At 50.6% G+C, this 26150-nt stretch overlaps 1 protein-coding gene across 6 annotated transcripts in view; it reads right to left on the bottom strand.

Annotated features, from left to right (window-relative positions):
* Positions 1 to 2263: 2263 nt before the first annotated feature.
* The window catches only part of MYO18B (myosin XVIIIB), a 228925-nt gene continuing 205038 nt past the window's right edge, over positions 2264 to 26150 (bottom strand). For 4 of the 6 annotated variants that reach the window (XM_055550888.1, XM_055550887.1, XM_055550886.1 and 1 more), the window contains 3 exons: positions 25323 to 25460; positions 4603 to 5800; positions 2264 to 2498 (listed from right to left, as the gene is read on the bottom strand). In XM_055550888.1, coding sequence (XP_055406863.1) covers positions 4615 to 5800; positions 25323 to 25460 — 1324 coding nt within the window. In that variant the 3' untranslated portion in view covers positions 2264 to 2498; positions 4603 to 4614. Of the gene's footprint in view, positions 2499 to 3644; positions 3836 to 4602; positions 5801 to 10389; positions 11289 to 25322; positions 25461 to 26150 lie in introns of those variants that run through there. The other 2 variants (XR_008703644.1, XM_055550891.1) reach the window with 2 other exon arrangements.

Raw genomic sequence — 26150 nt, 5'->3', positions numbered from 1 at the left:
TGTCTCCCCAGTGAGGAGGCAACCCCATGGACTATACAGTCTGCGGAATTCTCCAGGCCAGAATACTGGAGTAGCCTTTCCCTTCTCCAGGCGATCTGTCCAACCCAGGGATTGAACCCAGTTCTCCCGCTTCACCAGCTGAGCCACAAGGGAAACTGGGGTCCTTTATAAGAGAAGGAAATTTGGACACACAGAGAGATACCAGGGATGTGTGGGCACAGAGGAAGGGACCATGTTAGGACACGGCAAGGCAGTGGCCTTTTGCAAGCCAAGGAGAGAGGCCTCAGAAGCCAGACCTGCTGACGCCTTGATCTTGGAGGCCAGCCGCCGGAACTTCGAGAAGATAAATTCCTGTTGTTCACACCCCGCTACTCCCACACCAGCCTGTGGTATTTTGTTATAGCAGCTCTAGCAAACTAGTACAGCCTGCTACACTTTGTCCACCTCTAAACCCCAGCAGATTCTGGTAACTATCATTCCCACTGTAGAGAAGTGGAAATAGGCCCACTGAGGGGAGCAGCTTTCCTAAGGCCCTATGGGTTCTACTGGAGGAAGACACCGGGCCGTGCCTGCTCTCATTCTGACCCCTCACACCCTCACGTCATGAGCTTTGGGGCAGCACCCTCTTCCTGGCCAGGGCCTCTGATTCCCTGTGGAGATTTCGGACGTCCCCTCCACCTGACCCTAGCTAGCTCTCTCCGGTGAGCTGGGGCCACTCCTGCGAGGCCGGGTGGTGGGGGATGCTCCTTAAATATATATATAAATATACGACGCATTAATATTTGTCTATGGACTCACCAAGTGGGAGAAGCGTGGGCATCCGAGAAAGCGCAGTCTGCTCTTCCACTGAAAGCTCCACCAGACAGACGGGAAGATGGCAAGGTCTCCCAGGAGGGTGTCTGTTCAGTTTTCCTCCTTCCCCTCTCTTTCCCACTTCTACCCAGAGCCCCCGACGAGGATGGGCAGAGATCTCCCCCTCTCGGATTGAGCGCTAACTGCTAAGTTGTTAGGGCTTGAATTGTGTCTCCCACCCCTCACCTCCATCTGAGATACGCTAACCCACAGGAGCTCAGAATGTGACTTTATGTGGGGATAAGGTCTCTGCACAGGTAATCAGTTAGAAGTCAGGGTGAGGCCTACTGTATATGACTGGTGTCCTCATAAATGGAAGACATTGAGACACAGAGATGGACACACACCGGAGGAAGACGGCCACGTACAAGCCAAGAGTGAGTCCTTTCAGATACTCTGAAGGAACCCGCCCTGCCAGCACCTTGATTTCGGACTTCTGGCCTCTAGAACTTCAAGACAGTGAGTCTCTGTTGTTTGGACCACCCAGTTGAGGGACTTTGTTACAGCAGACTAACACGCGGGGGATCCTCAGAGGCCTTTCCTTCCTGATGAGCTGTGACGGGCGGCACCAGAGTCATCCCGGGAATAGGGGCACACACAGGGTAGGGCGTGGAGTATATGCCAGTGAGAACTTTCGGAGCAGTGGTACTGGCTACCTGAAGGCAGGCGTAAGCTAGTTCTGCCTTTGTGAATAGAAAAAAAGAAAAAGTTGCTTTATCTCTTGGGACTCTTTATACCCATGTAAAGTTCCCAGCACAGTGGCCAGCACACAGTATGTGGTCAGTGAGCATCAGCCTGCAGCTTTGGTGTTGTTGATACTGCGAGGAAGCGTGGAAAAGCAGGTGTCCAGGCGCTAAGTGTGCCTGTGCGAGTGTAGCTCCTGGTCCAAGTGCAGAGTTGTGTGGGCGGTAGGATGAGTACGTGAGGAGGTGCACGGGGCTGTGAGCGCAGATGCCACAGCCCGTGAACGCTGCTATGGGTGGACGTTTGTAGGGACGCACATATGTCAGTATGCCTCGGGCACTCAGGCTGTGTGAGCTACTGACTAGTTCTGTGGTTCACTCGTTTGTTCTTTATTCATTCATCAGAATTTCCTGAATGCCCATACACACAATGGAGACACATAAACAGACAAGGGAAATAGGATAGAGGGAAGCAAGGGAGTTAAGAGAGGAATGGAGAAAGAGCATTTGTTTCAATTTGATGAGTCTGATGTATCAGGGAAGACTTCCTGGAGGAGGTGACACCTGAGAGCTGAACTTGGCCAAGTGAAGAGGACCAAGGCCACTGTGTGCAGATATGGAGGGAGAGAAACACCAGTGCACACCCAAAACTATAAACAGTTTGTGTTGGTTCCCTACTACCTCAAGCTGCACCCCATCAACCCCCCCGAGTTCCAGGTAATGTGATCATAGAACAGAGAGACAGCGCAGATGCCAAGGAGCCAACGCTTTATTGGGTACAGACCTAGCACGCTGGGAGCCCCACGCCCCTCGGGATGTGCTGCGGCTGGGCTCCCTGGCCTCTCGAGGGCAGCCACAGTGGCTGTGGACTTGGGGCCCCCAGGGAGGCTTGGCCGGTCTTTGTCTCTCTCTCCGGACAGTCGTGGAATCGGGAAGTCTTCAAGGGCGGTGTGTCCCAGGAGGCTGGAAACAAATGCAGATCAGGGCTGAGAACTGTGGCCCGAGGAGTGTGTTTTGTTGGGTGGAAGCCCTGGAGCCCACATTCCTGGATGGCGTTACAGAAGCAATGATGCCAGGAGGCACGAGCATGGAGGGGGCAGAAGGGAAACAAGCGGAGGCCACCTGAAACAGATGCGGAAGGGCCACCGCTTCCAAGTGCAGGCACCTGACACGCACCTCGGCCACCGGTGCTGGCTCTGGGCTGGGGTCTTTCATTCGCATCCCACTCACGGTGCTACTCTGGGTAGCTGGGATCACTACTCCCATTTCTCAGCTGAGAACACAGATGCTCAGCAAAGTCTCATCACGTGGCCGTTACAGGGAAGACCTGAGCTCTAGGGGCTGAGTAGTTCTGAATCCTATAACACACTTGCGTCTCAGGCAACTGGGCTGTACTGTCAGCTCCCAACACCCACGTGCAAGTCAAAGGTGGAAGAGGGTTTTAGGCAGGCGCTCCGTTATCGCAGAGAGCATTGCTGGGAGCGGGGAAGGGAAGCTGAGCTTTTAAAAAGAAGAAAAAAAAAAAAATGGCAGAGACAAGATGTTCTGTGAGGACGTTTGCTAAGGGCTGCTCCGCTTCTGGACATGTGCCCTTTACTTGGCCTTTGAAACCAAGTTCTGTGTCCCCGAGAGCATAATAATGTAAATGAACATCAGATCTTTCCTCAGTAATTGAGAGCAGAGAGAGAGGCCATGCTAAGTCAAATTAATTTGCTCTGATACCATCCAAAGCCCATCTCCATGATGGCTTTTTGATGGGCTGAGGGTGACTCCCGAAGTGGCAGGACGTGTGGCTCGTTTGGGTCCAGGAAGGAGGCAGGTGTGGGTTGAACACCACATGCAACCACTCAACCACCTGAGCCTCCGGCCGCTGCAGTTCCGACGTTCAGTGACTCGGAGAAGGCAACCCAGCTGTAGGCTGGCATCGTGTCTGACCCTGGAGGGAGGTGCTTACTCCTCCTGGCCAGCCTGATGGGGCTTCCCATTTCAGTCGGGAGCCATGAATTCTGAAACACGCCCTGAGAGGGGCAGTGAGGGGCCAGCCCAGCCTCGGGGCAAAGAGTGCCGGACTGGGAGTCAGGGTGGCTGGGCTGGTGGTAGCAGACTCACAGGGTGACCTTGATCTTGAGGTCTTCTCCCCCTTTTCCAAGAGCGAGGTTGTGGTCCATGAGTTCCAACCCCAAGTGAGATGTATGATTCTAAAGTCTGCCTCAGTCTGCCCTTGAGAGAGGCAACACCTTTAGAGACCCAGCTCCTTAGTGTGCCTCCGAGCCGACTCACAGAGAGGCCGGAGCATACGCCTAAGGAAAACAACATCAACAAACATGCGGGCTCTGGAGTTTCGAATCCCAGTCCTGCCTGGGAGAGTCTGTACAAGTGCCTTAACCTGTGCGATTCTGTCTGCCAACCTGGAGGACAGGGATGAATCATACTTACACTCTCAGGGTTACCGTGGGCACCAAATGACTACCTGATAAACAAACTCAACAAACGTGAGCCACGGCTAGCAGTGAGGGCGTCTCCCTGCTGCCGCTGTGAGTGCCAGGATCAGGCAGACCAGGACCTCTGCGCTTGTCCCCCGGCCCCCTTCTCAGGCCCCAGTTTCTTTACACACTTAGTGCAAGAGCTGGACTTTGCTGTGTCAAGGCCTCTTCCCACCTCCCACCCTGGCTCTCCCCCGACTCTGTGGACAGATGCCTTCACGCCTCCCTCCAGATGAACAGGGCGCTGGGAAGAGAAGGAGTCAAGGGTGGGGAGATTTTAGGAGCCCGGGACCACCTTACAGCATCCGCCCAGCCCACCCCACCTGACCCTCAGGCTTCCTATCTGTATTTTAAAGAGCAGAGAAACCAATGGCTCCTAGGGAGGGCTTCTAAGTTGTGCCTTTATCAGCAACTCATTATTTGCATAAATAGTAACACAGTATTTCCACGAAAATCTCTAAAACCCCTCCTCTAGAGAAATGAGTCACACCATTACAGGCAGTGGCAGCAACTGGTTGCGCCCAGGCTGTCAGGCTGGACCTCCCGGTTTCACCCCCCGGAGGGCCGGCGCCTGTCGATGTTACCTGAGCGGGCTCCTACTTCTGCAGGTACTTCCTCATGATGCTCTCCACGGCCTCCTCTTTCCTCCCTGCGCCCGGCTCTCTGTTCTCGGGGGACGCCCGCTCGCCGCCATCGCCCTCCAGCCGGGGGGCACTCGGCCGACTCTTAACGCTGTCGGCGCTTTTGAAGGACACGATGGAGCTGGAGGAGGAGGACGAGTCAGAGAGGTGAGCAGGGTCCTCCCTGGACTCCGGACTCCTTTTCAAAACGGTGCCGATCCCGGAGACAAAGCCCCGGTCGGCCTCTTCCGTCTCAAAGCGGACGCTCAAATGCTGTGAACTGTCTCGCCCATCTTTGGCCGCTCTGGGCAAGGACGTGGACGTCTCGGGCTTCCGGATGGCCGGCAGGAAGTCATCGAAATCCACTTTGGTCTTGCGTTCGTAGTTGAGGCTTGGGACCTTCCAGCTGAACGGGTCGCTGCCCAGGGGGTCCCCCATCAGGTGGGCGAACTGGCGGTTCTGGAAGACGAGAGGCTCCTTGCCGAGGTCCGGACAGCCCGCATCGTCCACCGAGGACTCCAGACAGCGCCTCCGCGGGCGCAGCGTGGGCGACCAGAGCGGGTCTCTGCGCGCGGCCGCTGGGGAGCTGGGCGTCCTCCGCGAGCTGGGCCCCGACTCCAAGAGGGACTCGCAGGAGCTGAAGCGGGTCTTCAGCTTCTCAGGGGGCGGGCTGGGGCTCCCCGCGCTCTGAGAGGAGATGCACTTGAGGCTGGTGGACCGTGGGAGCGCGGCCGACGCATCCAGGGCTGAGCCGGCGCCGGCTCTCAGCGCCAGGGCGCCCTCGTCGCTGCCCGCCCGAGCCCTCCTCAGCGTGGACGCCCCGGTGGTCTGGTAGATGGGGAGCGTGGGCCAATCCTCCAGGCCCAGCGGCGACCCCCGGCCTCTCTGCGCTCTCTGCCTCCGGAGCCCTTCCACGAACTCCGACAGGGCGGCCGACGGGCTGGGCAGCTTGTCCCGCGGCAGCGGGGACGCGCCTCCACTCCGGGAAGACGGGGAGGGCGGTGCGCCCGGCCTCTCGGGGGCCTTTATCTGGACGCCGCACTCTTCGCCATCCCCGAAGTGGCCGTACGTTCCCCGGCGGCGGGAGAGCGGGGATGCGGCCTTGTCCCCCGAGGTCCTGCTGCGGACGTCCCGGGCCCCATCGCCGGCCTCCTCGTGGGTCCTGCGCCAAGAAGAGAAGCGCGGTCAGCTCACACTGTGCCAGCCCTACTATCTATGCCATCGGGCCTGGAGCGCGGACGCTAATTCTGTTTCGCTTTGGAAATGCGTTCCCGTCCCCGCCGCGCTCTCCAACGAACCACGTGCTCTAATGCGCAAACTCCAGCCACAAGTGATTTCTCGTTGCTTTCTGAAATGCAATTTCTGTCTATAATTAAACCCAGCTAAAAACGTTTGAGCAGATTAAAACTGCAGCTCTGATGGATGACTTAGACGGAGGACGCATCACACATGACATGAAGGACCTACCATCCCACAGCCTGCTGGGAAATAGGTAATTTGTTTCTTGAAGACTCAAGGGAGACCTGTGGGAGGTTATTTTCTTATTTAGGGTCAAGCCCAGAGGACAACCCCACGGAGCAGAGCTCCGGAGAGCCAGTGACCCGAATATGCCTCTGAATGAGGTGCTGTAAGGCTCCCAACTGTTTCATGGGAGGAGGGTGGGCAGGGGAAAGAAAAAAAAAATGTTCCTTCAAAAGGGAAAAATTTACATGAAATCAACTTGAAACCAACATTACACAGGAGAGAGGACAGACGCCTTCTATTCTGGGACTGCCAGGCAGAGGCATTTCGCAGCTGCAGCCAACACTGCTCTGCCTTTGAAAAGTGGGAATCTTGGCAGTGAGGCCAAATCACAGACTGGAAAGTGAAGGGCGGGCCTTAAAAGCCAGAGACTGGAGTCCAGCAACCGGTCCTTTAACAAAATCTATTTGTCCTCCCTGTAAGACAAACCACCTCCTTCTCACCCACCAGCAAAGTTGTAATTTATGAAAAGCAAAAAGGGGCATGAAATGTCAGTGTGGGCCTGGGGTCAGTGTGGGCCTGAGAGACAGGGCCAGGGCTCAGCTTGAGGTGGGGGGATGGGATGTTGACGCAGGTCTCTGCTGGTGGCTCTGTCACCACGAGAACGACTACAGAGGAGTCAGCACCTATACATAAAGGCTGGAATCGTAGAACCAGCCCTGGACTTAGTGCCTGGCACCCGGCTCCTCAAATAATGCTTAACAATTACGCTGAGTGATTAATAATAATCAATGGCTATTAATCATCAATAATTAGCCGTTAGTGCTCATTACGATTACTACTGATAACCTCTGGCTCTCTGGAGCCTCACCGGCGCCGCCCCCCTCAAGGCGCTCCATGAAAGCCTCACTTGACGTCCCAGGAGGATGGACAGGACAATGCTCGGGCGGGAGACCCGGCATCTCATCGCCCCTGGGAAAGGTTCCAACAAAAGCCGCACCGTTTGCCCAGAGCAGCTGCTCCCTTCCCTTTCTTGCCGTTGCCCTCCGTCTAGTCACAGCTGGCCTCGGGCCAGGGTGGGGCTGGCTCGGCGCTGTGATCACCCGAAGGGCTGTTTGTCAGCATCGCCCCTTTGGAGCCGCTCCCTCATACACAGCAAGGTGGCACAGCCACAGCCCTTTCCTTCTCTCTCTCTCTTTTTAATAAACAGCTTGGAGCCACCAGGGGCAGTGGGCTGCTGCAGAGCTGACAAAAGTCATTTCCGTCCTGTCATGGCTCTCAAGGGAGGCAGGCGTGATGAATGTGTCCTGGGTGCTCAGTCTCCGCCGCCGCCTGCCACATGGGGATTGGCAGCACCTGAGGCACCTGTCGCTGAATCTCCTGGGACTGTGCCATCCCACTGGCCCCAGCTCCCCTTGAGAGTGCTGGCTGCAGAGGCCAGGATGGGGAGGGAAGAGAAGAGAAGCTACAGGAGGAGGAAAGGGGAAGGGCAGAGGAGAGGAGGAGGAGGGGGACCCCAGCTCTCCAGCCCAGGCTGTCAAGCCCCTGCCGAGTCACTTCTGCACCCTGACTCGGCCCCACGCCCAGCACACAGAAGATATTCAGTAAGTGTTGTCAGACTGAGTCAAGTCTACCTCCGAAATCAAGTCTCTGGGGAAGGGGAGGAAAGGAGGATGAGCAAGTAGAGGAGGGGCAGAGAGAAGTGGGGAGAAGCAGAGGCAGGACCGAGAAGACAGAAGGTGAGCTAAGAATGGACAGGACGATGGAGAGGAAGAGACAGGTGGCGACGGGGGCGGTGAAGCAAGAGCAGGTGCTGAGGGCAAGACCAAAGGACAGGGGGGAGGGTTGCAGATGTGGGGTGCGCTGGCAGCTTAGAACCGGCCCTCCTCACCTTTGACCAAAACCTGGGACAGCCCGGGGGCATGGGAAGCTGTGGGCAGCTCAGGAGCCCTCGAGGCCACAGCCTGTGTGTGCTGGTGTCGCAGCCCAGAGGACACAGACTCTCCAGGTGGGAGCCACGTCCCCGTGGCTTGGCCAGACCAGCGGAGACCCACCCACCTTCCCTGAGGCCCACAAGGAGCAGCATCGTTCAGAAGGCAGGCAAATCAAAATGTCCCCATAAAGCCACCTGGCTGTCACTAGATGGTGATCTCAGAGCTCTGCCCAGGGGCCCAAGGGTCGGTGTCATGGGGCTGGGGTGGGTGGGGTTCCACCTTCTGGAGTGGTCTGGCTGGTGCCTCCAGAGCCTCAACTGGTGGGCTTCAAACTAGAACACAGGCCCAGTAGTGTAGACTTGGGCAGGGCTGGGGAGTGGGGTGGGGATGGGGCGAGGAGTCCAAGAGAGGGTAGAGGGAGGAGGGCTGGGGGGAGATGGGGAGGAGCGGCAGAAGGAAAGAAAGATGCCTCATCTTGACTGAGTGCTGCCTCCTGGGTTTACCATGCAGAGATCCACCCCATCTCTGCAGCTCTACTTCCTATCTGCGCTGCCACTCCAAGGGAGAAGTGGGTGGTGTCCCCTCCTTTCTGTGTGGGGACCGAAGAACTGATCTGAATTCAGACACCCTCTTGCAGATGTCAGGGTGAGGGGCCTAGCTCTGCTGCCCAGGGCCAGGTGAGACCCTCCGTTCCTGCCCTGGCTCTGGACGCTTTGGACACACCCTGGGAAGACTCGTTTTCCCCCAGTTGTCCTCCTGGGATAACTCAGCTCAGATGGAACTCCCTTCCACTGGCATCGCATGATGGATGGATGGCGGCTAATCAAGATGTCACTGTGCCTGCCTCCCAGCTTTGGCCAGGGCGAGAGGTGATGGATAGGAGGTGCTCTGAGCACCTCTGAGGAGCTGCTGGGAGACGGGTGTGGACACAAGCTGGGCAGGGCACTGTGATCTCTAAGAAGGGACTCCAGAAACATGGTGGGAACTTCTGCACCTGCCCCTCCGTCTGTCCAAAGAGGAAGAGTCTTCTCACATAACTGGGAGATAAGGAGCCAGTAGGCAGGTTCCTGGGCACCCAGCCGCACGGGGCAGGCTGGGCCCGTAACAGTTGCCCCTGGCCAAGCACCTACTGTGTGCCAGGTGCTGTGCACATGGACACAGGTCGGAACAAGCAGATGGGCCACCTGCCTGCATGGAGCTGACCACCATGTCCATTATAGCCTCGAGGGCCACCCCGGGGGTAGGCGCTGTGGCTCCAGGCACAGTGAGGCGGAGTGGCCACGGCAAGCACACACAGTTGGGAGTGGCAGAGATGGGGTTCCGACCCCACGGCAGGCAGCACCCTTCCCTGGGAACCTCCTCTGGACTCTACTGTGATACAGGCTTAACACTGTCTCTTTGACATCACCTTGCCCAGGTAACATCTGTCCCTTGGAGTCTAGTTTGGTTCTGCCACCCGCTGGCTTTGGGACAGTCGCCTAACTTCTCTAGGCCTCAGTTTCTTTAGCTGTGTGATGGGAGGAAACCAGGTCAACCTGGCAATGATGCAGAAATAAGAACTACAGGGGAACAAGTGTTTTTGTCTGTTGCATTCACTACTCTACCCCTGTGCCTAGAACGGGGTCCTAACACACAGTAGGTGTTCAGAAAACATATGAGTGAATGAGTGATGTGGCAGTGCTCTGGTCATGGGAGGTGCTAAGTATGGGCGCACAGTAGGTATCTTATGAATGTCAATTAACTGGTGAACAAAACAATATATGTGGACACTGGAGCTTTGTAGTATCATCTGAGGTCAGAGTCTGAGTCATCCAATTCCATCTGTCTTTCTCAAGACTTCTTTGGTTGTTTGAGGTCTTTTTGTGTTTCCATATAAATTAAATTGTTTTTGCTCTCGTTCTGTGACGAACGCCACTGGTAGTCTGATAGGGGCTGCAATGAGTCTGTAGATCGCCTTGGGCAGTACAGGCATTTTGACAATACTGACTCTTCCAGTCCACGAACACGATCTATCTTTCCATCTGCTTGTGTTTTCCACACCTTCTTGCATCAGCATGTCGCAGTTTTCAGAGTGGAGGGCTTCTGTCTCCTTGGGCAGGCTCACTGCTAGGTATTCCATTCTTTTTGATGTGATGGTAAATGGGACTGTTCCCTTAATTTCTTTTTCTGATCTTTTGCTGTTAGTGTATAGGAATGCAAGAGATTTCTGGGTGTTAATTTTGTATCCTGCAAATTTACTCAATTCATTGATAAAGTCTAGTAGTTTTCTGGTAGTGTCTGTAGGATTTTCCACGTATAGTATCATGCCATCTGCAAACACTGACAGTTTCACTTCTTCTTTTCCAATTTGGATTCCTTTTTATTTCTTTTCCTGTAAGTATTGGTGACTCAAATTTATGAAGGCTTATTAGAAAAATCAGGATATGATCATGCAAAAATGCTGGAATTTCTACTCTTTGTAACCCAGGAGGCTAAGAATCCAGGCTTTGGGAAGCAGACGCATGGGTTCAGATCTTGGCTCTGTCCCTCCCTTGCCATGTACCCTGTGAAGCCTGGCTGTGAGGGTGGGCACCGTGACCCTGCTGAACCTCAGAGATGATGCACATCATCGAGACAGTCAGTACCGCTGAGCAAGGCCACAGACACCTCTGCCTGCCCCCAGCTCTTCATGGGAGGTGGGCCCTGGTGCAACTGAACTTGCATACATTTCTTATTCATTTCAAAACATGACTACTCGTGAATACATACCTAAGATCCTCACGATTGCTTTTCAGTTAACGGCCCCTCCCATCAGGGCTACAGAAGGCCCTGGATTGAGGGCAGATGTTCAAGAATAAGCAATTCCTGGGACTTTGCTGGTGGTCCAGCGGCTAAAAATCCACCCTGCAACGCAGGAGATGGGGTTCGACCCCTGGGCGGGGAACAAAGATTCCACTTGCTGTGAAGCTTTGAAGCCCGTGCATCACAACAAAAGATCCGGCACAACCCAACCCATGAGCTGCAACTCAGACCTGACACAGCCACATAAATAAATATATTTATTTTTAAAAAGAATAAGCAATTCCTATGTCTGAGCCCGCTCTGAGCAGCACAGGAAAGGTGTGAGGCTACTCAGGTCTGTTCAGCCTCAGAGCAAGCCAGCTGCTGAGACGCGCGTCTGGTTCAGGCCACACCTTCCCCTGCGAGGCCATCCTGTGACCGCAGCTCCCTTGATTCTCCTCTGGTGCCAACCATGGAGGAGATGCTCCAAGAACACTGGGTGAAGAATAAAAAGGTACGTCCTTTCGTCTCGTCAGGATCTGGATGATCAGCCCACCTTGCCGATGAGGAAACTGAGGCTCACCGGGGAGAAGCCACCGCTCGAGGCTCAGACTGCTCAGTGGCAGAGCTGGGCTCTGAAGCAGGGTTGGCCAGATCTGACACCCTTGCTCTGCCCTTCACAACATCACACGCCCTGGGCATAGAAAGCTAGGAGGAAACCGCAAGCAGCTGAACTCATGTCTACACACGTGCACTGTTCAAAATCCACTGAGACACAGTGACTAACACATCATGAGGCCCAAGTCAGGGAGATGCTGGCTTCGCCGGTGTTAGAACAATCACACAGCAAAAACCAGACTCTCCAGGTCTGAGTCGGAGCAGAGCCTGGGCCAGCAGTAGCTACAGGAAACTCGATGCAGATTTAATGACCCCATGAATCATCCCCAGAGACATACTGTCACCCCCATTCTTCATTCACACCCTGAAATTAAAGAGGAAATTAAAAATGTATTGATGTTCTTTAACAGTGAGGCCTGGATGGGAAACCAGATGTCCTTTGAAGATGGCCTGAAGGTTTCATGATCGAGTCCCACATAGAAACTGATGGTCTGTAAGAGAAGCCGGCACGGCGCTCAGACTGTGCCTGACATGGCAGGAAACTCGGCACATTTATTAGGCCCCTACAGTGTGCATGGGAATTCTGCATCACACAAGTATGTTGTGCCTTTAGGCTTTGCAGACGTTATTCGATTTTCTCTCCATGGCAGCCCTCTAAGTCAGCTACTAATAACCTTCCATTTCACAAATGGGCCCAGGAAGGATGAGCAAGTTGTCACAGAGTAAATGGGAGATGTGGATTTGAATCCAGCTTTGGGAACACGGGTCCTGACTGCTCTGCCCTACTGTTCGTTACTGTTGACTGTTCTGTTTCACAGAGGGGGAAACTGAGGGTCAGAGAGGCAGATGGAGAGGGAGGAGCAGAGCCGAGGCTCCCACCTCGATCTGACTGACTCTATATGACATTCAGCTAAGCTCCTCACAGGAGAAGATGGGCTGCCTTAGCCTTTCAGAGGCACACTGAAGGGTGGATGCTGCGTCAACCCATGAAGAAGGGTCAGCAGTGCAAGAAGCTCCAGGAACACCGTGAACCCTGGACTGGAAATGCTACAGGAGGCTGGCAAGTGATGGGGAGGGCCTGGGGCTGGAGAGCACAGCCTCTCTGGAGGTGGGGTGCAGTCAGGTGTTCAGAAGAGGGTAGGATCTGGGGGTGGGGGTGACGCTGAGGAAGAACTCCAAGGAGAAGAAAGTCCCTCCTACCAGCTAGTAGCGTGTTCACTGGTTTCTGCAAAACCCTGGACCAGCAAGGGCTGGTGTCTACATTTCATAGGCAGAGGCACCAAGGCTTAGAAAGCCCCTCGGCTGAAAGGGAAGATTGAAAAAAAAAAAGGCTGAGCCCGAAGAATTGATGCCTTTGAACTGTGGTGCTCAAGAAGACTCTTGCGAGTCCCCTGGACAGCAAGGAGATCGAGCCAGTCCATCCTAAAGGAAAGCAACCCTGAATATTCACTGGAAGGACTGATGCTGAAGCTGAAGCTCCCATACTTTGGCCACCTGATGCAAAGAGCCGACTCATTTGAAAAGACCCTGGTTCTGGGAAAGACTGAGGGCAGGAGGAGAAGGGGACGACAGAGGATGAGATGATTGGATGGCATCACCGACTCGATGGACATGAATTTGAGCAAGCTCTGGGAGATGAAGGACAGGGAAGCCTGGCGTGCTGCAGTCCATGGGGTCGCAAGGAGTTGGACACGACTGAGCGACTGTACAACGACAAGCAGCAAGGAGGACGCCAGGGCTGTGGAATGCTGAAGGAGACCTCGACAGCAAGCCGAAGAGATGAGGAAGAAGCCGCAGAGAGGCCCTCAACCTGGTCACTTCTGGCCTGAAGGTGGGGAGACTTGAGTCAGGAAATAGATTCTGGAAATACACTATATTCCTTATAGCAGAATGTTTTTATGAGGCACGACAGTGCTTAAGCCGTGCTTGCCGTTTTCTCTGATCTTAAGCAGGTACCGAGTCCTTGACACTTAAAAAAACCGATCTGGTGAACTGCCCTCAGTGGACATCGCCTGTGTATCTCCTGCAGGTGGACAGAATCTGCCATGTCTCACCCGCATGTTCTTACTGGCCAACCAATTACTGGAACCTGGGAGTTTTGAACAGAGCTGCCATCAGAATCAGGCTTGACTCTCTACAAAAAAACAGTCTGTTTCAATGGGAGTGGGGCAGTAGGGGAACCATTCTGGTTTCAGTTCAGTTCAGTTCAGTCGCTCAGTCGTGTCTGACTCTTTGCGACCCCATGAATCGCAGCACACCAGGCCTCCTTGTCCATCACCAACTCCCGGAGTTCACTCAAACTCACGTCCATCGAGTCGGTGATGCCATCCAGCCATCTCATCCTCTGTCATCCCCTTTTCCTCCTGCCCCCAATCCCTCCCATTCTGGTTTAAAAGAGACTACAGGCTGGGACTTCCCTGGCAGTGCAGTGGTGGTTGGGTGGCTTCCCTGGCGGTTAAGACTCTGTGTGTCCACATGGGCGACATGGGTTCAATTCCTGGTCAAGGAACTAAGATCCCACATGCCACGTGGTGCCACCAAAAAAAAAAAAAAAAAAAGACTAACAGAAGATGCTAACAAGAGGGGTTATTGAGGGTAGGAAGACAGGGAAGAGGTGGATATGGGTGCTCTGTTCTTTCAGCTCAATTTTTCTTTAAGTCTAAACCTTCTCTTAAATATAAAGTCTGTTTTTCTTTTTTGTAAATAAAAGAGAGAGACCTGAAGAAACAAAACAACATAATACAATGAATGTCCTTAACAGGAGCCTTCTTTTTAAAAAACCACAGTGAGGGGACTCCCCTGGCGGTGCCGTGGCTAAGACCTCATGCTCCCAATGCAGGGGGCCCGGGCTGATCCCTCATCAGGAAACTAGATCCCACATGCTCCAAATAAGGGCTCACATGTGGCAACTAGAACCCGGTGCAGCCACATAAGAGAATTAAAAAAAATTAAAGTACAGTGATACAACTTCAGAACAACTGGGTTAATATAAATGTTGGGATCTTGGAGGATATTGTGGATCTGTTCATTTTCTTAGCGGTGAAAATGGTGTGGCAGTTTGGAAAGCCCTTCTCTGGCGGGACAAAGATGTGAAATTATTTTAAGGAGAACTGGCATGGTGTTTTCAACTTACTTTCATAGTGCTGGGGATAAAATATATGTTTCGATATAGACAGAAGTAGAGAGGAAGGTAAAGATAGAAATAAAATCAATATTAAAAAAATTATCAAATTATGGTAGAGGCTAGCAGAGTGACAGTGCCCAGTCACCTTCAGGGTTGAGAAGAGAAGACAGACAGAAAGGAGCGGGGGAGGGGGATAGGAAGAGACGTTTTACTGGTGATTCTATTATCAATTTAAAAAAACCAAAAAGCAAATATTTCTGCCTGACTTTCAAGAAGGCAATGGCACCCCACTCCAGTACTCTTGCCTGGAAAATCCCATGGACGGAGTAGCCTGGTAGGCTGCAGTCCATGGGGTCGCTAAGAGTCAGACAGGACTGAGTGACTTCACTTTCACTTTCAAGGTTCAGCCCAAGTACAGCCGCCTCCAGAAGTCTGTGCCCACCTCCCAGCCTGGGCTGGGGTCTCCTCTGATCCTCAGAGCCCCTGTGTTTTCCTGTCCTCCGTCCTGTAATCGTTTGCTTGCTTGTTTACAACTCTCAACAAGACTGTTAATTCTGAACTAGACTCTGTTTTTCTTCTGTGAATTCCCAGGATCTAGAACAGTCCATCAAGGGAAGTTCGTGGAATGGGAAGAATGAAAGACTGGAGGAATAGAAGGATGAGAATGAAGAAACAAGGGACAAAAGGCCTCGTCTGCCTCATCTGGCAGGTTCACTCAGACCCGGGAGCCCCACTTATGGGTCAGTCAAAGCCGCTTCTCTAGGCTTAAAATCAAGAGATTCAAAACCAACTTCCAGTGCATAATCTAGAGGGAATTCTTCCTATGTTGAAACCCAATCCAAAGCCTGGTCTTATTTCTCCAGAATTTCATCCCCTTCAGAACTGAGAGGGAGCTGGAACCACATTCCCTTCCTGGAGAGATGGAGATGCAGAGAGCCTCCTGGGTCACAGTCTGAGACGGGAGAGCACCGGCTCTCAAACCTCAGCCTGCCCTTCAGACACAACCCCTACGATGTCCTGAAAGGACACAAAGGGTGTGAAAAGTGACCAAGTTGGATCAGAGAGTCAACTTGGGGTCAACACAGGTAAGTAAATTCACAATGCTTTCTTTTGGCTTCCAGGCACAGGGACTAGCTCTGCTGAGTACCATACAACGGCAGTAACCACAATCTCTGACTTTTCACAGCATCCAGTTCGTCATAAATGCAGCTTTAAGTGAATGGAAGTTATCTGTCCATCCACCCCTCCTCTTTGCCATTCAGAACCTTCTGTGGAGTGCCACGATGTCAGCTCCTGCTGACACTGAGGTGAAGGACCCTTGTGTTCAAGAAGCTGATACTCTAGAGGGGAAGGAGTTGACCAGCCTATGAGTAGAGGGAAGTATGAATGACCCTTCATGTCCTCCTGGGCTCAGACACCAAGGAAGAAATATTTACTGAGTAAAAGGAGTAGAAAAGTCTGATTTTAGCAGATCACATCTGATTCCACATGTGATCGTCCAGCTTCTTTGAGAGAAAACCTCCTCAGAAAAAACAGAAAAGCTACATTTAAACATAAAGGCACCAGAGGATTCAGAAATAGCCCTATCTAACACAGAATCTAACACAGAGCAGAAGTGAGGGTGGTGGTCGTTCTTGAGTAAGGAGGAGGTCATGACTGCAGTGGATATCGGAAGGTGTTGGGGCACTAGCCATGGGCTGGTTTTGATGTGGGTAGTAATTATTAAGGTATGACCAAGTTTTGAAAATTTGTTACAGACACAATTTTTGGTATGTGTGTTTGCATAAGCTGACTTAATGAAAGTTTAGCTCAGAGAACCACAGATTCTACAAGAACATTCTGAACAATGATCAAGCCAAATGGTTTTACACCAACTTGCATCTAACTTAGGTGAGCCTCAAAATTCCTGAAGGATTCACAGATCTACCAAAGATTTAGAGCTCTAGATAGAAAACACCCCTCCTTCCCACGGAAGCCTGTCCAAGAGCGATGCTGGCACCAAGCATGAACCCCGGACAGACACAGACTTCTCCTGCTCCTCACTTGCTCAGGCCTTGCGTCCACGGTTAGTATGTTCACATTGAACATTTCCACATCTTACCCGCTAATCTTCTTAATACTGATAAAACTGAAAAGCACTCTTTTGTTCCAGGAAGACATAAAACCATTTTCATGAGAGACTCATTCATTAAGTACATTCAGGATGGATTAAAGTGATCCTGAGCTCCAGTTCTAAGAACACAGAGACCAGTAAATAAATGTGCTATTGAAATAAGATTAGCAGTCAGTGCTTAACCTACTTTGAGAACAAGCTGTTTTCAATGCCAAGTATCCTGCATTCACATTTCCATAATTAATGAACTAATTACAAACGAGTCCTATCTAATCATTTAAGCAGGTCTCACATGACCCAGCCTCGGCCCCACTTCTGCAGCAGAGTAACTGCACTTCCTTGAGAGTAATACAACTTTATTTTAAAACAATACCCTATAATTTAGACCTTTTTACTAATTCAAGCCAGCCTTATCCTACATAAAAATCAACGGGGGAATGATCAAAGGAGGACGGTGGTGTCTAAATTTATTGCTTTTAAGCGAAGAACCACAAGCCAAGAGTATGGGACTGCAAATGTTTACAGAAAGCACATTTTTTCCCTGAAAAAGGAAAAGTCGTAATGCTGCCTTTTAGCCAAACGAAAAGCAGTTGTGTTAAATCGGTACCAAAGCAAATGATACATACAACAGTAATTAGCTAAGATTACACAGTAATTAAAATCACGATGATTATGTGAGTGAGAATAATTTATACAATAATCTCCACGCTCACACTGCAATATGGTACTAGTCCAACAGCAACAGAGCAGAGCCATGTTTGGTAATAAATTCAAATCACAGCATCTCTAATTACGTGGTGATAGATTGCGGTCACTGAGATTTAGGGATAAACAAAATCTCTGACCAGGACACACACAATTCTGTTTGGACTTCCCAAGGCTACCAAATGGGGATCCCAAACGCTTTCCCCCTTCCCCCCACAGGGAGCTGCAGACCTTCAGGTTGCCCCACTATATTCCACTAGTCCTGGTTCCACGCTGCTAACAACTTGCTCTGTTGCTCTGTGACACAAGACAGTTAACTCATCCGGCAGAGCCACCCTTGACCAAAGACAGTCATAAACAATATGTAAGAGTTGTTTTAAAGGGCATGGCTGTGATCCAATAAAACTTTTACAAAAGCAGGTCAAGGGCCAGTTTTTTTTTTTACTGTGTGCAGTCATTGGCTGACTCCTGCTGTAGGTGACGGAAGCCACTGAAACCAGATTTTCATTTGAGAGAGATTTGAGAGACTGGAGTGCAGAGGAGGGACTAAGGTGGGTGGGGTTGGAAGGGCTTCGCCAGAGTCTAGGACAGAAATGGTGGTGGCCTGGCTTCAAGGTGTTGACAGTGAGGATGGACAGAAGTAAGATGGTCAAGAGTATTTGCCTGAAGCGCGGAGGCACAGAATAAACAAGATTTAGCCGTCAGTGGACGATGGGGATGAGCGAGAGGGAAGAGAGCCTCAGAAGGGTGGAGGGCTCCAGCTTGGGTGACTGATGACAGGACTTCCACGTGATTCGGATCACACTGGTAGGGGAGAGGGAGGAGGCTCCCCCCGGACACACTGGGTTCAGATACCACAGAGACAGCCAGGTGGCCAGCTTCTAAACTGCAGGCACTTACATACAATATACATGTTTGCCATCTGGAAGAACATGAGTTGGAGGGCTAGATTTTGGGATCGCCTGTTTACAGTGATGTTCAAGCTGGTTTTAGAAAAGGCAGAGGAACCAGAGATCAAATTGCCAACATCCACTGGATCATGGAAAAAGCAAGAGAGTTCCAGAAAAACATCTATTTCTGCCTTATTGACTATGCCAAAGCCTTTGACTGTGTGGATCACAATAAACTGTGGAAAATTCTGAAACAGATGGGAATACTTGACCACCTGACCTGCCTCTTGAGAAACCTATATGCAGGTCAGGAAGCAAGAGTTAGAACTGGACATGGAACAACAGACTGGTTCCAAATAGGAAAAGGAATACGTCAAGGCTGTATATTGTCACCCTGCTTATTTAACTTATATGCAGAGTACATCATGAGAAACGCTGGACTGGAAGAAACACAAGCTGGAATCAAGATTGCCGGGAGAAATATCAATAACCTCAGATATGCAGATGACACCACCCTTATGCAAGAAAGTGAAGAGGAACTAAAAAGCCTCCTGATGAAAGTGAAAGAGGAGAGTGAAAAAGTTGGCTTAAAACTCAACATTCAGAAAACGATGATCATGGCATCTGGTCCCATCACTTCATGGGAAATAGATGGGGAAACAGTGGAAACAGTGTCAGACTTTATTTTTTGGGGCTCCAAAATCACTGCAGATTGTGATTGCAGCCATGAAATTAAAAGACGCTTACTCCTTGGAAAGAAAGTTATGACCAACCTAGATAGCATATTCAAAAGCAGAGACATTACTTTGTCAACAAAGGTCTGTCTAGTGAAGGCTATGGTTTTTCCTGTGGTCATGTATGGATGTGAGAGTTGGACTGTGAAGAAGGCTGAGCGCTGAAGAATGGATGCTTTTGAACTGTGGTGTTGGAGAAGACTCTTGAGAGTCCCTTGGACTGCAAGGAGATCCAACCAGTCCATCCTAAAGGAGATCAGTCCTGGGTGTTCTTTGGAAGGACTGATGCTAAAGCTGAAACTTTAGGACTTTGGCCACCTCATGTGAAGAGCTGACTCATTGGAAAAGACTCTGATGCTGGGAGGGATTGGGGGCAGGAGGAAAAGGGAACGACAGAGGATGAGATGGCTGGATGGCATCACTGACTGGATAGACATGAGTCTGAGTGAACTCCGGGAGCTGGTGATGGACAGGGAGGTCTGGCGTGCTGTGATTCATGGGGTTGCAAAGAGTCGGACACGACTGAGCGACTGAACTATTTACAGTGACAGGGTTAAAATCACAGGATTGCCTGGGACCCGGTGGACAGAAAAATAGGTGAGAGCAGCATCCTGGGATCCCCAGCAGATGAGGGGGAGGGGCTGGGGTGGGAAGGAAAAGACCAGAAAAGAGAAGTTTGGCTAGCGCCAAGGAGCAAAAACACTTCCCCAGTGGCTCAGCAGTAAACAATCTGCCTTCAATGCGGGAGATGCAGGTTGGATCCTGGGTCAGGAAGATCCCCAGAGAAGGGAATGGCAACTCACTCCAGTATTCTTGCCTGGGTAATCCCACGGACAGAGGAGCCTGGTGGGCTACAGTCCATGGGGTCGCAAAGAGTGGGACAGGACTGAATGACTGAACAGTAACAACAAAAGGAGCAGAAACAGCTAAAAGGCCAGGTGGACAGGGGGTTCCAAGAAATGTCTAACGGACCAGTGCAGCAGAGAAGTCCAGAAACAGATCAAGACTGGAGAACATCCCCTGGTTTGTCCCTTAGGAAGCTGTTGACACGCTGAGAAATGTTTCAGTGGTGGCGCCGGGCTCTGGGCTGGAGGAAGCAGAGGCAGAAATGGGAGGGGAGTGAAGGCACTGCGCGGGGACCCCACTCTGGTGAAGCCTGGCTCCAAAGCAGGGAAACGGACTGCAGAGAGACGGGTGAGGATATAGTTAGGCCGGGAGGACCCCAGGGTGTTCATAACCCACGGAGGAAGGGCAGCTGGAAATGCGGAACCGAGATTGTAGGAGCGAGCAGGCGGCGGGGCACGGATTCCACGCGACCAAGACTGGGTCTCGTTTTCTGGGACCAGAGGGAAGCTGGGGCAGACGGTGATCAACTTACAGGTACTGTTCTGAGGCCGCTGTTTTTCCTTTGAATGAACCAGGAGTTTAGGGTGTCTGCTCAGAGTAAGGAGTTGGAGACAGAGGAAAGTCAGGATGGTTTGGAATAACTGTCCAGTAAAATGAAAGAAAACAGGCCAGTGACAAGGCATCAGCGTCTATACAGCCGGTTCAGTTAATGCCCGTCTGTGCTTGGACCCTGCAGAGCCGTGTGAGTGACCAAGGCTGAGGTTCTGAGGGACGTGGGCATGGGGCTTTGGACGAGAGCCCGAGGTGCTGTGAGGACTGGAAGGGAGAGGAGAGAACCCTTTACTGGAACACTTTGCCAGCAGGGTGGTAGCCCAGGGGGCAGGAGGGAGAGGCGGGCACCCTGCAGGGCCGGGCACACCATGGGCTGGGCACCCTGGCACCAGCTGCAGCCGGCCATCAAGAGAGGCTCTGGAGCCAAGCCAGCTGCCACCACCAAGCCCATAAGCTCCCTCCCCAGGGGCACGGAGGTAATTTAGTGTCTCCATCTCCAGAAGCTCTTGCATTTATCAGCAGCTTCATGACTCCTGGGCTGTAAATCATCAAGCTTTAGGCATATTTCTCTTGAGTTGATGTCCTCTTATAAATAATACAAGAAATGCTTTTATTTTTTTGGCAGAAGACTGCTTTCTCCCTCTCTTCTTTTTTTAGAGTGACCTTCTTTTTCAGTCAAATTTGGGAACGTCCAAGAGACTCATTTGTTGAGCCCTGTGATGGGCCAGGTCATATGGGGGTGCATGCCATAGAGTTCCCCTTGTCTCTAACCTGCCTCCACCTCCTCAGCACGGACAGCACCCCGATGACCTGGTAGCATCTGGTCAAGTTTAAAATGCAAATTCCCTTTGACGTAGAGAATCATTTGCCCTGTGCACAAGAGTGTGTGTGTATGTGTTTAAAGGCTAACAGGTTAACAGGGCTTCCCAGGTGGCTCAGTGACAAAGAATCTGCCTGTCAATTCAGGAGATAAAAGAAAGGAGGGCTCTATCCCTGGGTTAGGAAGATCCCCTGGAGGAGGCAATGGCAACCCTCTCCAGTATTATTGCCTGGTAAATGCCTTGGACAGAGGAGCCTGGCAGGCTACAGTTCATGGGGTCACAAAGAGTTGGACGTGACTAAGCACACACACACAACAGGTTAATAGCAAATATCCTGAAATCAACTGAAAGTGAAACAGGAGTACAGTTTAATAAATCCATGGCATCATTTTAAGATTTTCTGCAGGAATTTAAAAGAATGAGATAGACTTATGTGAACAGACAGGGCGTGATCTCTAAAGTATATTATTGAAGGAAAGAAAGAAGTACTTTGAGAATTTAGATACATACATTTAGGGCATGGCAACCCGCTCCAGTGTTCTTGCCTGGAGAATCCTATGGACTCAGGAGCCTGGTGGGCTACAGTTCAAAGGGTCACACAGAGTTGGACACAACTGAAACAACTTCACACACACAGACAGAGGTACATAATGTAGCATCATATCACGTCTGTGTTTTAAAAGCCCACAAATATGCTATGTATTTGCTACAGGTACATGTGTATTTATGAATACATAGAGAAAGATGTGGAAGGATACACACCAAACTGAAGACAGTGGACACCTTTTGGAAGGGAGCTGAGGTTGGGGTGTGGCCAAGAGGACTATCGCCTTCTCAGTTATATTCTAATAAAAGGGAGAAGTATTTAGAGATTATAAAGCTGGCTGTCAAGGCACCTGAACTCTGGGTCAGTCTTTATTATAAGCTTAGGTAAGATAGTTCCCTCTGCAGACCTCACTTTTTCCCATTTATATAATGAGAGGATCGGACTAATAATAAATAATCTAATGGTCCCTTATAACTCAGAAGTTCTAGAATCTTTAAACTGTAAACATACTCCAAAGAGTATGTTTACAGGTTAATAGGTTAATAAGGGCTCAAAATTTTCAAGGCTTAACGCCATGGAATCTGGCACTCAGTAGGCACTTAATAAATATCATTTGGATGGATGTTGAATACTGACCCTTATATAGTTTTAATAATAACGGGCCAGCTCTTTGCCAGTAAACTTTGCCAGGTGAGTGATTCGCCTCCTGGATAAAAGTCAGAGTCATGGCAGCATGGCAAACACAATACAGGCTTTGGAAGGATTTAAACCAGAGTTCAAATCCTGGCTCTTTTGCTTCCCTCCTGATGACATGGAGCAAATTACTGACCATCTCTGAATCACAAAGCTGAGTTGTGACCAAGTAAGTTAGCATTTCTGCTCAAGTGTTGCTGTTATGGTCAGTTACTCATTCAATGAACATTTATGGAGCACCATCTGTGTGCCAGCCAGAGGGACACCAACATGAAGAAAATGACAAGGGGCTTCTGGTCCCTTCTTGCCTCCTGCTCCACTGCTTTCCTTGGTGCAGGCCCCTCTGCTCTGAGCTGCAGCTGGACCAGTCTGAGGACTTGGAGGGGAGTGGGCAGGGAAAGAGGGGCTGGGCTCTAGCAAGGGCTGCCTGGAGGTGCTGCCCGGGGCGAAGCTACAGGAGCTGGGGTGTGGCTGAGTTTGCCTCAATCAGTTGCTCCTGTGCAGCATGGAGGTGATGGCATCAGTTCCCTGGGGTTACTCTGGGCATCAAATACCAACACCAGGAAAGCAGCTGGTTTTATTGAGCTCTTTCTAGGAGCTGGGCTCTGAGTGCATCTTCTAGTTAATCCTGACAATGGTTTACTCACAAGAAAACATGGAAAGTTAAGCAACTTGCCCCAAATTTATGGTTGCTAATGGGGGAAGGGAGAAAGGGATACACTGGGGAACTGGAACTGACATGTACACACAGTTGTTGTTCAGCCACTCAGTTGTGTCTGACGCTTTTGCCACCCCACGGCTTGTAACCCTTGAGGGTCCTCTGTCCGTGGGATTTCCCAGGCAAGAATACTGGAGTGGGTTGCCATGTCTTTCTCCAGGGATCGAATCCAATTCTCCTGCATCAGCCGGCGGATTCTTTACCACCGAGCCACCAGGGAAGCCCCATATACACACTGCTATATATAAAATAGATAAGTAATAAGGACCTACTGTATAGCACAGGCAACTCCAATCAATACTCTGTAATGATATACAGGAAAATAATCTAAAAAGGAGTGGATACATGTACATGCATAACTGACTCACTTTGCTGAACAGCAGAAACTAACACAACGCTGCCAATCAACTATACTCCATTAAAAATCATCAAACAAACAAAACCTTTGCCCCAAGTCTCACAGCTGCAGAGGAGCAGCCATGGGATTGGAAGCCAGATGCTCTGACTTCAGTCCATGTACAGAAATCACTTCAGCCTCTCATCTCCCATTCAGCTCAGGGTGTAATTCCTTATCGTGCACCTAATATAATTATGAAACTTTTGGATATTATGTTAAAGTGCTTGCACATTCAGCTCTGGCCTCTGCTTCCTGATACACTGGCTGATCAGGGAGACCAGAAGTTATTTAGTTATCAGGAGAGAAAAAGTCCTCAGCATTCAGAGTTCGCCGTGGACATGCCTCTTTCTCCACACAGGTCTTTGCTTTTAATTAAGAGTGGTAATCAGATAATCTTGCTTTAATTAACTCCCCCGATGCGCCCCATTCTCAGGGCCTCCCTTTGATATTTTCAACATCAAATCTTTCAGCCTAAGATTATCAGCAGACATTTGCCATTTGCTGAACATGCCCGAAAGCTTGGCAAGAACTCCCACCCACTTCTTTCCGTAAAGACAGCCTCCTGCTTCAGAGCAAACCCGTTTCAAGTCAGCAAGGGCTTGTCTGGGTCTGCTTCATTAGTATGTGATTTTTCTATCTTATCACATTGGCTCTTCTGTTATCACACAAGCAGTGTGCATTTCATCTTAATTACGCATCTGTTTAATCCATAATTTCTGATTTATGGCCATTGGCTCCTCATTACAAGAGGGCTGCCCTTGAAAAGGAAAACCAAATGAGCTGAGAGGAATGGAGCTGGAAAGCAAGAGGGAAGACAGATTTAAGTCCTGCAGCTGAGGCTGAGGCCCATTTGTTGGAGCAAATTATTATTGGCAATCCTATAGACTTGTGAGGGTCCCATCTCAAGGCATGACTGAATATGCCTCCTTCCATGGTAGGAAACAAAATATAAAATTCTGACATTCAAAGGAAGCTGAGATTTCCAAGGAAGACATCATCCAGCCTAATTGTCTTTATACAGACTTCCCATTAAAAGAAACAAAGCCAAAAAAACTTTAGTAAACATGTTTATAAAGAAAATTTAAATACAAAACTATCTATAAATGGAAAATTAGTAGGACTTGCCTTGCTGCTGCTAAGTTGCCTCAGTCGTGTCCGACTCTGTGCGACCCCACAGACAGCAGCCCACCAGGCTCCCCCGTCCCTGGGATTCTCCAGGCAAGAACACTGGAGTGGGTTGCCATTTCCTTCTCCAATGCAGGAAAGTGAAAAGTGAAAGTGAAGTCGCTCAGTCGTGTCCGACTCTCAGCGACCCCATGGACTGTAGCCCACCAGGCTCCTCCATCCATGGGATTTTCCAGGCAAGAGTACTGGAGTGGGGTGCCATTGCCTTCTCCAGGAAGGACTTGCCTTATATGGAAAGCAAACATACTAAATCTACAGCTATTTTTAAAAATGCTCGCCCCATGCTATTTGAAATCATCTGGAAAACCATGCATTACATGGGCTGTATTAGATCCTCTTCATTTTGACTGTTTGGGGCAGTAAATACAATTATATTTCCTGCTTCACAGATGAGGAAGTGAAGGCTCAGAGAGGGTAACTGACCTGCCTTAAGTCACACAGCTAAGAAGTGGCAGGGTCATACCTCAAATTGGACCATGCATGTCCTTGTCTAGGACACAGGAAATCGAAGACTTAAACAGCAACATAGGAAGCCTGTGATTCCTTGAACTACTGGTCACCCAGAGGCAGCAGGGGATACTCTTACCTGGGGCTGAGGATACGGCTGCTGATGGCTGACTGTCGAGAGGGGGTCCTTGCGGTGTCTGTGGCCAGGGACAGAGTACAACTCAACCAAGACTGCAGACTGCCCTCCGGCTGGGAGCTGAGGGTGGAGACGTTATCTCTAGAACCAGAATGCAAGATGTTGTCAACACGACGACAACCACAGCCACGGCAATAACTAGGTATTCACCCCTCAGCGTGAGCCAGGCGTGGTGCTAAGTGCTGAACATGTATCACTTTACCAGCGCTCACAATACCATCCCTGAGAGGCGGGAGCCAGCACCGTACCTGTGACATAGATGAGAGGAGGGATCTGGGGAGGCCAGTGTGGGTCTTAACCAAGGTCACCTAGTTAGTCAGGGGTGAAGCTGGGATGCAAACCCTGGTCCCTCCAATTCCAATGTTCATGTTAAAAATCACTGCTATTCCTTGGGAAGATAAATAATATAGATGCCAAGGTATTTTCCAATTGTGGAGTAAAATTTGGCATTGGATTTCAGACCAAATATGTTCATGGACTCTATCAGTTGTGAAGGTCTTAACTGCTTGCCTGCTTAGCTGGAATGTCTCTGTGGACAGAGACTTAATTGTACACCCCTATTTCTGAAAGCAGCACAGGGAGAGGCCTGTGGGAGCCTGTCACTGATGTGGGTATTGAATGATTATTTCACTTGCTGGTTGATATAGTCACTCATTTACGATATATAATAAATGTATATATTCACAAATTTTGTTTCTTTATAGAACACTCTGTGCCATGGGACAGAGAAGGCAATGGCACCCCACTCCAGTTCTCTTGCCTGGAAAATCC

The sequence above is a fragment of the Bubalus kerabau genome, chromosome 16 (genome assembly GCF_029407905.1).
Source record: "Bubalus kerabau isolate K-KA32 ecotype Philippines breed swamp buffalo chromosome 16, PCC_UOA_SB_1v2, whole genome shotgun sequence".
Lineage (NCBI taxonomy): Eukaryota > Metazoa > Chordata > Mammalia > Artiodactyla > Bovidae > Bubalus > Bubalus kerabau.
The sequence above is the reverse complement of the archived record's forward strand: the minus strand, read 5'-3'. Positions and strand labels throughout refer to the sequence as shown.